Raw genomic sequence first — 14,407 nt, 5'->3', positions numbered from 1 at the left:
TGTGTGTAAAAGACATGCCCATGGTGATGATCATGGAATGAAGGTTAAAAATTAAAGTGGTTAAGAATCATTTTAGGAGGAAAACTCATGGAATAACTGGTACCTAACTGAACTTGAAGGAGTGAAAGAGTGGTTAAGATTTGGATAGCTGGAAACGGGTAAGATCCAAAAAGGCCCAACACAAGAAAAGATACTCAGGAAAAAAACAAATATACAGAGTAGTAGTGGGAGTTAAAACAGAGGAGAAAAGTTGGGACCATATGGTGGATAGTTTTGAACACCCAAGTAAAAAGTTTATATTTAGTTCAGAAAGCAATGAAGAGTCACTGAAAGTGTTTTGAACAGGTGTTGGGCATTGAAAAACATCATCGGCAAGTACTGGCATAAAATAATACAAACTGTAATTCCATATATATAAAGTCCAAGGCAAAACTAATCTTAAATTATAAAAATCAGAAAATATTGCCTGTTGAGGAGGAAAACTGGATGGGACACAAGGGAATCTGAGGCTCTATACCTTATGATGGTGTTGCTTACAGAGGTGTGTAAAATTGTCAAACTTGCTGAATTGAACAGGACACAAGAAATTGAAAAACTGGACTTTACCAAAACTAAAAACTTAACATCATTAAGAAAGCTATAGACTGTAAGAAAATAGTGTCAATAGATAATCTAGCAAGGGACTTGCATCAAAATACATAAAGAACTCTCAAAACTCAATAATAGACAGACTACCCAATTTTTAAAACAAGCTAAGTATTTGAACATACACTTCATCAATAAAAGTAAATCTCAATGGCCAAAAAACACATGAAAACATGTCAACATCCTTAAGAATTAGAGAAATGCAAATTAAGATCACAATACACCACTACACATCCACTAGACTAGCTAAAATTAGAAAGATGAATAATAGCAAGTATTGTCAAGGACACGATGCAACTGAACCCCCACACATTGCTGATGGGAATATGAAAAAGTACAACCATTTCAGAAAACAGTTTGACAGTTCCTCAACAATTGCATTTCTAGATCTCTACCCAAGAAAATGAAAACATGTCCACAGAGAGAATTATACATGAGTGATTACAGCAGCTTAATTCATAAAAATTGAAGACAGGAAACAACTCACCATCAATGGGCAAATGGCTGAGCCAATTATTTATTTCTAATACTCAGTAATAAAAAGAAATAACTACCAAGAGCCACAAAATGGCTAAAAACCTTACGCTAAACAAAAGAAGTCATAAACAAAAGTAGTTACATTATATGATCCTATATATATGAAATTTAAGAGACAAAGAAATTACAAAGGGACACAAGGGAACTTTTAGGGGGAATGGAAGTGTTCTATATCTTGATTGTGATGATAATGATGATTACATATTTATATGCTTTTGCCAAAATTCATCAAACTGAACATTTTAAATAGACACCTTTTTAGATACATAGGAAACTGTCCTTCAATAAAATTATTTAAAGAAAAAATTGGTTTCCCTTGTCATATTCTGCATATTATTCAATGCCAATTCCAATAAGAACAAATATTTCCTTTGATTCATGGGCACTGGTAAAATAATCTCAAAGAATCTCAAATACAATCTCCAAAATAATGTCATCTACACTGGCCTAAACTGAATGAGAAACAGAGTTTTAATATTAATATCCTCTCTGCTCTCCCTCTCTCACTGTAATACCCCCATATCCAGTTAAACATAAATCTCTTGAAAGCTTTTGTTCTCTTTTCTCTTATCACATGCTCCTGCTGCATTTAAATATTTGTGAAATTGAATCAAACAGGTTTCCATATCTTGTCTTACTTTTGTCACCTAGAGTTATTCTGATAACACACTAGAATTGAAGTCTTCAAATGTCTTAGGGTTTTGTTCTATTTTTTTCTTTCACTCATATTGAAGAAAAAAAAATTTTTTTTAATGGACTGCTTCACAAATTTGTGTGTCATCCTTGTGTGAGGGCCATGCTAATCTTCTCTATATTGATCCAAAGTTTTTTTTGGTATATGTGCTGCCGAGGAGAGCACTAACACATTTTATTTTAAACAAAACATTATGTAAGAGTCCAGTATGTAAAATAGACATATATTTATAAGTTTAAATTTATAATATTTAATAATAAAGTCAACCAGTAAAAACGTAAGTTTATCAATAGTACCCACTATGTCAAATTCGTTATTTTTAATATGCAAGTGTGTCTGTTGTTCTTTTAGTTTTCTAATAATTAAAAGTGAAATTCAAATCAAATACTAAAACCCAGGGTCAGCAAACTAAGGCCCATGGGCCAGAGTCCACTGACCATCTGATTCTGTCCAGCCTTTGATCTGAGAATATTTTTTTTTATATTTTTAAATGGTCAGGCAAAAAACAAAGGAAGAAGAATATTTTTTGATTTGTGAAAATTATATGAAATTCAAATTTCTGTGTCCATACACAAAGTTTTATTGGAACACAGCCACATTCATTCGTTTTTGGCTGCTTTCTGCTACAGTAACATAAGTGAGTAGCTGCAAAAAAGAATGTATGGTCCACAGTCTGAAATATTCACTATCTGGCCCTTTATGGAAAAAAAATTGCAGACTTCTGTTTAGAGAATCCAAGCAGCACCTCGGAGGAACCACCTTCACGGAGCAAAGTTTGGAAACCACTTGTGGCAAACTGCATTTTCCAAAGACAGCCACAATATTTTCCATCCTGCTTACCCTTCTGCAATATGACCTTGCCACTCCCTCATCAGAAGAAAAGGAATCTAGTTCTCTTCCCTCTGAATCTGGGCTTGTCTTTGTGACTTACTTGGCCAATACAATCTGGTGGAAATGACTTCTGAGACTTCCAAACTAGGTCATAAGAAACCACCACCTAGGTCTCTTAGAATGCTCCACAACCCACCGCCATGCTGTGAGAAACTTGAACCTCATAGAGAAGTCAAATATAGGTATCCCTGCTACAACCCAAACTGAGCCCCAAGTCAACAGCCAGCCTCCCCTGATATCCGTGCGGGAGAGCTATCCTGACCCTCCAGCTCAGGCGAGCCTTTAAGTGACTGCAGTCTCAACAGACATCCGGCTGCAACTGCATTACAGACCCTATATGAGAACCACCAGCAGGCCCAGTCCACCCATGGAACTGTGAAATATAATAAATGCCTATTTTAAGCCACTATGTTTTGGGGTGGTTTGTTAGATATAGCAATAGATAAAAGAAACACCATTATACTAAAATAAGTCTAGGAAAGTTTCAGATGCTTAGACTATTCATGAGTATCACCAGGCCAATACCTACCAAAGCTTCCCACTAACCCTGAGTGTTCTAGAAGTAGCCAGGAATGAAGGAAGTTAAATAATACTCTTATGGAGTCATTGTGATTGCTCATCTATATGCATTCCAATCAGGCTCACTACTCTCCAAAATATGTCAATGAACCTGAATCTTAATGGTCTGAAACTCTCACAAGGAAACAGAAAATAATTTTTCCAATTCCTAAAATTATATCAGGACTGGTAAAAAAAAAGAAAAAATCAATTACTTTCCTGCTTTAAATACACTGGTGATTATAATACCTCATTTTTACTTAATAATCTTAAAAAATGATCAGTGAATTTAGATGAGATGTAGTCAAGTTATCAGTATACAGCAAAGTATCAGTATATGGCAGTCACCTCTAACAAATTTGGGGCTAGTAGTAAAAGTCCATATGTATTCTGTAAGTGTCACCTGTTCCTGTTCAAAAGGGTGACAGGTAAGAGTTGTTCTACTGACATGTTCCTGTAATGGGCCAGTTATGTGTGATAAACTCCTTAGCCTAGAAAATTTAATTAAACTCAATATTAATGCCATATAAAGCCCACACATCTTGTTTTCAATGATACTACATTAAGTCACAGTAGATTCAAATTTTAAAGAAAAAGTGTTTAGTTTATGTTAGGTACCAAGTTTAGTTATGTTAGGTACACTCTGAGGGTATGCCTTCAACTGGTGCAAATTTCATTCAATAGAGACCAATGGTGGCTCTGAATCATTAACCCATTGACATTACTGAAAAACACTATGTGAAACAGAATGACAGTATCTTATATCTAAAGGGATATTACTGGAACACTCAAGATTACTAATTTTTTTCTTAATTCAGTAATCGTTTGCAAGTTTATTTAAGTATTTATTTATGTGACTATTATTCATGCTAATGTGGAAAACACTTGCATAGATAGATAAAGTGTTTTACATGGAAAACATCCCAGCCTTCAATGGCTTAGGCCAATCCTACAAGAGTGCTATGACCAGTTAGTAATGCCTGCCCCAGGGGTAACTAGTAGGGAGAAATAAACTGGGCATTTGCCATCCCTGACCCATTTCATCCGTTTTCATGCAGTCTCCTCTGTTCAGATCGCTTCCTGGGTCTTTTTGAAGATTCCCGTGATGGACCTTCCACCCAGTCTTAGAAAGTGACATTTCCCTTTCTTCAGCCAGTCTTTCCCACTACTGGAGGCCACTCTCCACAGATGATTCTTGATAAGCCCAACTTCCATGTAGCTGTCCTGGCCCAAAAAAGGCAGATCTCCCTAAAACCAACAGTTCATTGGATAAGCCACACTTTGGGCTAGAAGAGCTACAATGGTAGATGACCGACCAAACCCTGGTAGAATGTGGTAGAGGTGATCTGAATACAGGCAACAGAGCACAAGAGTCTCTGCATTTAGTCACTGTGTCTGGCATATGGTTGCTGCCTTTCTACATGTATTAAACTGTATCTCTGTCATTCGGTTCAATTGTTTGTCTATTATTAAGTAAAATCTCTATAGAAAAAATATTAGAATTCACTATTCTAACACAGCAAATGTGAGTACATTATAGAGCTTTTAAATAATTCAAAAGTTGTATATTTTCTAAATAAAAACACATTCATAAGCATGTTAATGAATGATTTATAAACATTTGCCACAAATAGTTTCCAAACTCTACTGACTGGGGGGGGGGAAAATGGTGGGATATCAATACTCTTAAAAAACTATTTAAAAAATGAACATACAATTCATATTTTTGTGTTCCATATGGTCTCCTATTGAAAGTTTAATATCATTTGAACATAATATATGTGATGTGAACATTATATCACATATACATGTGAATATAATAATGTGATGACTATTATTAATGTTAAAAATAGACATTATCAGTGATTTTTCCAACACAGACTCTGTAACAACAATGAATCCTATTAACATCCTGTGTAACTCTATGGGGATTCTATGGGGAAAGTTTCCATATACGGTCACTTTTCTCCATAGACTCCCCACAGTTTATACAGGATATGAATCTGGTCCATTGTGACAGTGAAAACAACAGATCACTGAAAACTCATGTGTTATTTCTGATGAAAAAACTAGTGACTAACAATTAGGGAAACCAATACTCAAGTGAAAATAAGTAATCTGAGAATTTAAAAATAACCACTAAGTATTTTTATTCCATTTCTATACAGAATAACTATATAAATATCCAAAAGAAAAAAAAATGATATCTTACATAGCTTAAAAATATTCTCTTGATACTAAAGTTTACAATGTTAACTATTAATAGGCAAGAAACGCAAAATAAAGTTTCACTTCAGAATTTTACTTCAGAAGGAAAGAAAAGATGACACAGTAAGACAAGTCAAAAATGTTATGAGCTTTAGCTTCCCAGGCTCCTGTATGACCATCCCAACATAAATCTCTGTGATCTATTATTTTTCCATATTTGTGAGTTTATAGTTTGTGGTATTCTGCTTGTCTGAAGTCAAGTGATATTTTTTTTTACATTAACTGTTTGCTGACTTAGAGGCTAAGTTTTTGTGTGTATACTCAAGTATTTGCATTTTTGCTTTAAGTAAGCTGAAAGCAACTAAATTCCAATACAGCTAAATAATAACAGCCAGAGTAAAGTTATAACAAAGGAAAATAGTTATGTTCCTAAATTACCTGTTAAAAGGGAAAACAAAATACAGTACTAAAATGTCATAGGTACTAACAGCAAAAACAACAGTCTCTGATATCATTATTTCATAGTGAAAATGGTCCAATTGTGAATGGCCATTTTTGAATGACCACAGTTACTAATATCTCAACCAATTCACAGAGATTACACAAAAACAATAGACCCAATTTTAATCTAACATATGACTGATTGCCAAGAATGGCCCTGAAATGCACATAAAAAGAGAGTGTGACTCATTGTTTCCTTATCAAAGAGATGCCTGTTTAATTATACCGTTTCTTCGTGACCTAATATTGCTAGAGTATGTTCATTTAACTATCTCCCACACAATGGCCCAAAATTTGAGATAATTATATTGTTCTTAGAAACATGGTGCCACACTCAGTATTAAAACTAAGAAGCTGTCAGTAGAACTTAATGCATTCATCAGTAACGAAAATAAAAGGCACCAGCTGACCTTTTGGTCCCATGGAAGATAAATCACACAGGACATTGCAGCTACCCCAATCCTTTCCAGCATCTACTATCTCTACCCAAGGGAATGGGAGAATTCAGAGAATGGCAGGATTGACTTGCGGGTCAGCCACACAAAACCTAGAAAAACTGACACCCTGACACATGCATCCACCATTTCTCCATCACCACTAGGCTCACTAAGTGCTACCACTTTGCTGGGACTTGGAATTCTTTTCCCTTTCACAGATGCACTAGATGTTCTTTTTAACTTATTATGACTATAACGAATTTTTGGGAGGAGGGATTAAATGACTATATTTACCCCTGGGGCATACCATTTTCAAAAGGTAAGGTGTTGCTCTCTTCACTGCACTAATAAGGGAGGTTCTTTGGAAGGCACATTAATATGTTAGATCAAAGCACAATTCCCACCACAGCACATCTTAAATGGCACCCTTGAGGCCTGAAAAATGTTAAACCTGGGAGCGATTTTGATGGAGGATTGAGCCAGATAAATGCTAATTGACAAATATTCATTGTACATGAAAAGTATTTACTCTGTAGAATAGCTGGCCTTATCTGGAACGATGTAACCAAATGGCAACAGTACAAAATCAGTTTCCCTTACTCCACAAAAAGAAAAGATGAAAAGTTTCTGTCCCTTTATAAATTTTTTGGAGAAAATTAAATTTTTTTTGATGGCATTCAATTTATTGATTTTTAAAATCATTAAACAAATTATCCAAAATATTCATTTTAATGACCACTCCCCTCAACAAAATTTTATTGATAGTACTTTCTTCCTAAATTACTTTTACCATGGAAATTAAAATTGCATTTCCTCAAAGCAGATACACAGCATACACACTACTATCATTTTTAGACATGGGAAACTTCAGTGAAGAAAAAGTTCAGTGAAAATACAGCAAGAAGGTACATTTCCTGCTTTGTAATGATTAATCTACACACAACACAAAATCCCAAAATAGATTGTGGTCAATCTACACAACTATTGGAGATTCAGCTCTAAGTCAGAAAAAATGAGACTGGTACTACTGGAGATTTTCTTTGAAACAATGTTGGAAGATATTCACTAAAATGATGTTAAGACAGAGCATTTATCAATTCTGTTGCCATAACTATGTTAAGTCTTTCAATTTGCTGAACATGGGCCTAGTCTTCCAGGTAAATTCATCATGTTAAGGCTCTTTGTTGTGTGGAGGTGGCAGTGGAGCGGGGGCTTTTGGGTATTCAAATCAAGCAATACCACCTCAGGAAGACAGCACATGTTATAGCATGATACCCAGGCCACTGCAAATTCCTGACCTCAAAGATCTAAAACATAAAATCAACTTAAAAATTCCAGTATTTGAAAATGAAGACACTGATATTTCCTTCTTACAGGCAAAGAGTAAGGAGGAGAGAAAGAAGATTTTAAGAAGCCATTTTCCACATGACCCTAATGCAACACAAGTCAGAGTGATTACCTTTTGGTGAAGAGTAGTAATATTGACTGGGAAGGGTCATCACAAGGGAACTTCTGGAGTAATACAAATGTGCAGTATCTTAACCTGGGTACTGGTTCCATGGGTGTAAATATAGGCAAAAATCCACTGAGCTGCAAACTTTGACTTATGCATTTTATTGTATGTAAACCACACCTCAATTTAAAAAGTAAAAGCATCCAATGCAAGTAAGATGCCCCAACCAGAAATCAAGGATAAGAATCATGAAATTAGCAATGTTAGGGGAAAAAGTGACCTTTCCAGCATCTAGCATACCTTTGTACACAAGTATTTATTATAAAAATGTAGTAGGATATCTTAAGTGGTTTGGAAGATCCCTTCTGAACTAGTTAGAACTTCAAATGTGACTATTTTTCTGAATATTTTAAATACTCCAGCCTATAAAATAGTCTCTAAAAGGTAGAAATTAAGGCCTCAAAAGTTGCCTCAAAACATAAAGAAAATACATTTGTCTTAACTCTGAGTGCAGATTTAAGGTATCTCCTTATCTAAAAAGGCAGACCGGTCTCAACACTTAAGGACCCCTGACAGTACAAAGCTACCTATGATCTTTTGGGACAAGATACAAAACTGAATACTCGGTAAAATTGCCAAGCACCTGTATGATGGTATTCTGCCTTCTGAATGTTATTCTGTCTGTTCAATAACCTGGTAGCTATGGAGACCAACAGCAACCACCAATTTTCAAACATACCACATAGCACATGGGTGATATTATCAAAAGAGCAGGTTTGATGATCCAGAAAGTCTATGTCTGCTCAGTAAACCTGGTCAGACAATGTTAATTAGAGTCCCTAGTACAAGAATCCACAGATTCCCAGAGTGAGTTTCCACTTCCATTTCCAGCTAAACAAAGTAATAAGACCAATTAACCTATAGTAGATAAATATTTCTGCCCATACCCAAGTTCCTACATAAAGAAAATTCCATGACTAAACTGAAACTGGATGATCTTTATCATTTAATAATCTGTTTCTATTTCTTGGGTAACAATAATTGCAAATGCACCATTAAGTGAATTCAAAAAATATTTGAGATTTTGAATTATTTGAAAATAATACTGTCACATGCTGAATGGGACATTACATCTCATTGTTATTCTATCTTGACCTTGATTAGGCAGCATGGTCATTTCAGAAATGGGAAGCTTCCATGTGAAGCAACAAAAATAGCCCTTTAAAAAAAGCCAATGAAGACACAAAAGAACTGAGGATTATTAGCTCTCTTGAGTACTATTTTCAAATAATCATCTGCTGTACACGAACACAACACTGACCACACAAGATCAGAAAGAAAAGGTCAGATAATATGTGTTTCCTAAATTCCTGCCCTAACCCTTCTCCCCACAAATACAGTGTCTTGCCAATTTTTAATGCTCTAGACCAGCAGGTTCAGTCTCTTTAGAAATTCCTGTCACCTCTGCTTATGGATAATGACAAAACATTCTGCAGAGCCTGTACAACTGCATTGACAAGTTACATTATTCTACATCCAACATTAATAATCCTCAAATTACTTAGGCTGATCATCATTTTTTAAATACCAGTTCTAGCTGTCTACAAGTGCTGTCTGGCCCAGCCCACCGTGCAGGGCCTGCCCTGCACCAAAGCAATTTCACTGTATAAGTTTTACAACAGATATGATGCTGCCGGACTGTGACACGAGCCAGCATATCAAAACTAAAATCACTGTTAAAAAAAAAAAAATCCATCTTTAAAAATAAATATTATTTCTTAACCTTTAAATCTGCATATAGTGTCTATAGTTTTTGTAAAAATATGGAGGAGGGGCTATCATAATACCTTTTTTATCCTTTTAGAAAAAAAATGTCAACCCTCCTTTCCCTTGTAGTGAACTGTATCATCTCAGATTCTCCCAGTTTCTATTTTAGGGTTTAAGGACTGCGACAGAACCCACAACAATAGACCCCATCAATTAACACATTCTGGGGAGGCTGCCTGAATTCCTGTCTCCCACCCTCCCTCTTGGAGGCCTGGTTTTGACTATGCTGACATCCCTGGTCTTAAGGATGAATAACCCAGTTAAGAGGAGTCCCTTTCCTGAGACCAATTCCTTTGTAATTAGAGCCAAAATACAAAGGCTATGAATGACCTAAAGCAGAGTGATATGAACTCCAAGCCAATGAAACCATGACAGCAAGATTTCTCAACAGCAAAGAAGTGAGATCCATTTACTTACATGAAGATTCAGTGCCAAACATGGCTGGCTCCAGAGGCTGCTTTAAAAAGACTGGAATAAAAAAAAAAAATTAAAGAAGAAAAATCGAGGAGAGTGTACGTGTGAGAGTGAAAAGATGAGCCGCTACACAGCAGGGGTCATGAAGACAGCCAATGCAGTCCAAGCTATGTCCAGCTGCCAGATTCTCCTCTTACAAGCAAGCCTCAGTGTTCTCCCGTGTGATTGAAAAGCAAGGTCTCCTACAGCACCAAAAACCGAAGGGCTGCTTTTGAAAATGCAATAGGGAAAGGCAAGCCGACGTGGCTCTTCTGGGATGCAGTGAGGCAGGACTAGGTAGGAGCAGGGGCAGGGCTGGGAGCAGCCGCGGGTACTGCAATCCGCAGCCCTGCTGTGGCAGTGAGACAATAGCAGGGCTTGTGCAGACACTGCTGACGTCAGGAACACGCACGGGCGGACTGCGCTGCTTGAGCCAGAAGCTCCAGGAGCTTCATGCAAGCAGGCGACTCAGAGGAGAATTCCTTTGTCACAAAATGCACAAGACCAAGATCCACATATATGTCACCCTCATTCATCCTGTGACACCATGCACTAAAAGAGACCTCAAAGGAATTTACATAGTGGCCGTATAGCACTAACCACAAAGATATGCAGATCAGGTTTTTGGTTTTATGCAGCAAGTAGAACTTTTCAGGGAAACTAGTGTAACAGAAATGAGAAAAATAATCTACCTTTAAAAATAACTACAGAACTTACTCCTTTTTCTCCAGGCCTATGGTAAACTGACAGATCAAGGGTTATACACTCAATCACAAATATGTGAAAATAATACATGTACTGCACCACATTCTGGGCATATAAATACATAAATGCAACAGTAAAATAACAGCATTTAATAAGCTTAGAACACTGCTTGGCATACAGTGAGGACTCAAATTTTAGAGATTATATTATTATTTCATAACTATTATTCAAATGTGAAAACCACTGCTCTAGGAACATATTATGTATATATATTTTGCTCCTATCCTATTTCTTTTGTTTTATTTTTCTTCATTTTGACTATGAGAATTCCTGTCATTTTCCAGGGTAACTCAGTCACCTTAAGGCTATATGCACATACCAGTGAACGCCTGTGTGTAAGTGGGCATTTATGACCAACAAGCACACATGCTCTATAATCTACCCACACAGAGAAATAACTGAAGATACTTATTTTGTCTCTTGACTCACTTGACAAATAAGACTTCTCGCATTACCTTTACTCTTAACAATCTGGATTTCTAAAGAAAGCTACAAGCTTGTTGACTAGAGTATCTACTTAACATACGCAAAGAAAGAAGTTTTGTTTTAATGTTTTAAAAATACTGAAATGCACAAAAAGTGTGTATAGGCATATACTCCCATAATTCTATAGTTTTAAAATCACATAAAGCAGGAAGTTCAAGAGCTTGAGTTTCTTCTTCAAGGTATATACTTTTTCCAATATTTTCTTGTCTACAAAAACATATCTTCATATAATATAGTCTTTAAATATTAAATTCTGACATGAATGTGGAACTGCAAATCACCATCTAAAAATATCATTAACAACTTTTCTGGTCAGTATATGTAGATCCAGCTCATTTTTTAAATGGTTGCATAATATTCCATTGCATGGATGTAGCATTTACTCAAAGTAATTTGGCCTTTATCTTACTGAAAAGGCTGAACCATCATGAAGATAGTGCAATGATGCTACAGAAGATAAAGAACAAATATTTTGTTGTAGGAAAGAACAATAATTTTACTGATGTTTACTATGTGCCAGATACTATTCTGGGAACTTGACATGTGTTAACTTACTTAATCTTCATAACAACCCTACAAGATAATACCATTATTATCCATATTTGATAGACGGTGAAATAGTTTGCTGAGGTCACATAGGTAGTAACTGATAAGCTGGGATTCAAACCCAGGCAGTCTGGTTCCAAAACATATGCTCCTAACTACTCTTCCAGAACGCCTCTTGCAAAAATGAGTAAACAATTACCAAAATTATATTTTAAGTATTCAACTAAAATGAAAGGCAAATAAAAATCAATTGAAAATGTGGAGGAAAAAATCCTTAAAAGAGAAAGGTTACCAGAGAGAACTAAAAATGACAAATGCATCCCTCCACCCAAAAAATTGGTTAGGTTGACAACCAGTCGTGACTATCAATAATGGTGTTGAGATATAACTAGGAAGGGGGAAACAGCAATATACTTCAAAGGGTTGGAGCCAGAATATTATCTTACTTAAGATCTATTTTAAATTGCATGCCAGATGTTGCACATGAATAATCACACAAATGGTGGGTGGATGTGGCCATGAGAAAGGCAAGAGGAAAAGTAGAACAAGAAAATGATCCTGGGGTAAGAGAGATTTTCCACCAGAGGCCATGGTCTATATGCAGTAACTGCTTTACCAAGTCATTGACAGAGCTCCTTTTTCAGCTCATATGTGAGGGTGTACATATGCATATATAAATGCATTTTTCTGAGTGCTGGTATCTATTATTTATTAGTGCAGACTTCTAAAAGTAAATTAAAGGCTCTAATATTTTTCAGGAAGAAGTCTACTTTTCAGATCAACATGTTAAAAACATTAGGTATCTCCCTTGTCAGCAAAGCTGGACACAAATGACAACCTCTAATGCCTATTAAGGTCTCTATGACCTCTGGAGGCCTGAGGTATTTCTGAGCACTTTAGAAGGCTGGGGTCCATATTGCTGAAGACCCATCTTTAACAAAATAAATTTCAAAAATTTAGTTTGCTCCAATTCTCTCTTCTAGGCAGCCGGCATGAGCTCAGAGAATGAAGACAAATTTTAATATGCTGTCTAAAGAAAATGCAATGAAAGAAATTGAAGGGAGGCTAAAACTGACCTGATGTCACCCACAGCCCTCCAAAAAAATCACCTAATCCATTCCAGAACCAAACTGATTGGATTATCGATTCCATCTAATTGCACCTGCCTGCAAACTTGCCCTTCCATTAGTAAAGACAGTACTGTTAATTGCACGAAAAAATTAGCTATGAAAGAAAGATCAGTATTCAGAGTAATTTATTGGTCAAAATAATTATTGTTAAATTAGAATGCTATTGATAAAGATAATAGTGGAAAAATCTTAAAAGTAAGTGAGTCACTTTCAGAGGAAAACTCATTTATATTCACTCAACAACTATTTCCTGGGAGCCTACTGTTCTGCACCCCAGGGGTACAGCCAAGAACAAAGTCCCTCCTCTAAAAAGCTCATATTCTAGTGGGTGAGATAAACAAATATATAATATGTCAAGTGGTGGTATGTCTTATAAAGAAAGGTAAGAGGAATTAGAAGATGAGAATTGATTGAATGGGAGGGTTATTTCAGGTAAAATTGTTAGGTAAAGCCTTCCTAAAAAGATGACACTTCAATAGAAACCTAAAAAAACTGAAGGGAAACCACATGGATAACAAGGAAACCATGAGGCAGAAAGAGCTTTATCATTGATATACAATCATATATTGGTTTCAAGTATACAACACAGTAGTAGTTCAACAGTTACCCATATTATTAAATCCTCACCCCCACTACTCCAGTTACTATCTGGTAACATAGGAAGATATTACAGAATCATTAGCTATATTCTCCATGCTGTACTACCATCCCAGTGATGAATTTATATTATGATTGAGAATTTTTGTGCCCTTTTATCCCCCTTACCCTCCCTACCCATCACCCCATCCCCTCCCTAATGGTAATCACCAGTCACCGCTCAGAGTCTGAGTCTACTGCTATCAGAAAAAGAAATTTTTGTTTTATGAATCTATTACTGAAACATCAAGAGTCAGTTTTCTATTGGAAGAGACCCCTTCATTGCTATGATGTCATTAGCACAAAAGTGGTTGAGCTTTATTGTGCTGATAGCAAAATATATTCTCTTTTCTAATCCAAAAGAATTCACTCTCCATGAACTAAAAATGTTTACGTTCTTCTCTTCAAAGTTTAGTAAACTAAATATATATCTATATTTGCAAATATGTAAATGTTTATAAAAATCACCACAGATGACAACATTCAAAATAGCTTCCTACCACATCAGACAACTAATTAAATTAACGTTATGTATTAATGTGGTAAGAACTCAACCACATATTCTCTCTAGATTATACACAATAACTAATTTATTAGTGTCGTGTCTGGAATTTTTCTGGAGCTATCTCCCTCATTCACA

At 35.8% G+C, this 14,407-nt stretch overlaps 1 protein-coding gene and 1 pseudogene across 9 annotated transcripts in view; both read right to left on the bottom strand.

The window, feature by feature from the left end:
- The window catches only part of ST7 (suppression of tumorigenicity 7), a 263,640-nt gene that overhangs the window by 194,313 nt on the left and 54,920 nt on the right, over window positions 1-14,407 (bottom strand). The window contains exon 1 of one of the 9 annotated variants that reach the window (XM_036905692.2): window positions 10,169-10,649. The exons of the other annotated variants lie outside the window; for them this stretch is intronic. Coding sequence (XP_036761587.1) covers window positions 10,169-10,190 — 22 coding nt within the window. The 5' untranslated portion in view covers window positions 10,191-10,649. Of the gene's footprint in view, window positions 1-10,168; window positions 10,650-14,407 lie in introns of those variants that run through there. 9 annotated transcript variants of the gene reach the window in all.
- LOC118922677 (U6 spliceosomal RNA) lies at window positions 1,921-2,041 on the bottom strand (annotated as a pseudogene).

Source organism: Manis pentadactyla, chromosome 7 (genome assembly GCF_030020395.1).
Source record: "Manis pentadactyla isolate mManPen7 chromosome 7, mManPen7.hap1, whole genome shotgun sequence".
Classification (NCBI taxonomy): domain Eukaryota; kingdom Metazoa; phylum Chordata; class Mammalia; order Pholidota; family Manidae; genus Manis; species Manis pentadactyla.
The sequence above is the reverse complement of the archived record's forward strand: the minus strand, read 5'-3'. Positions and strand labels throughout refer to the sequence as shown.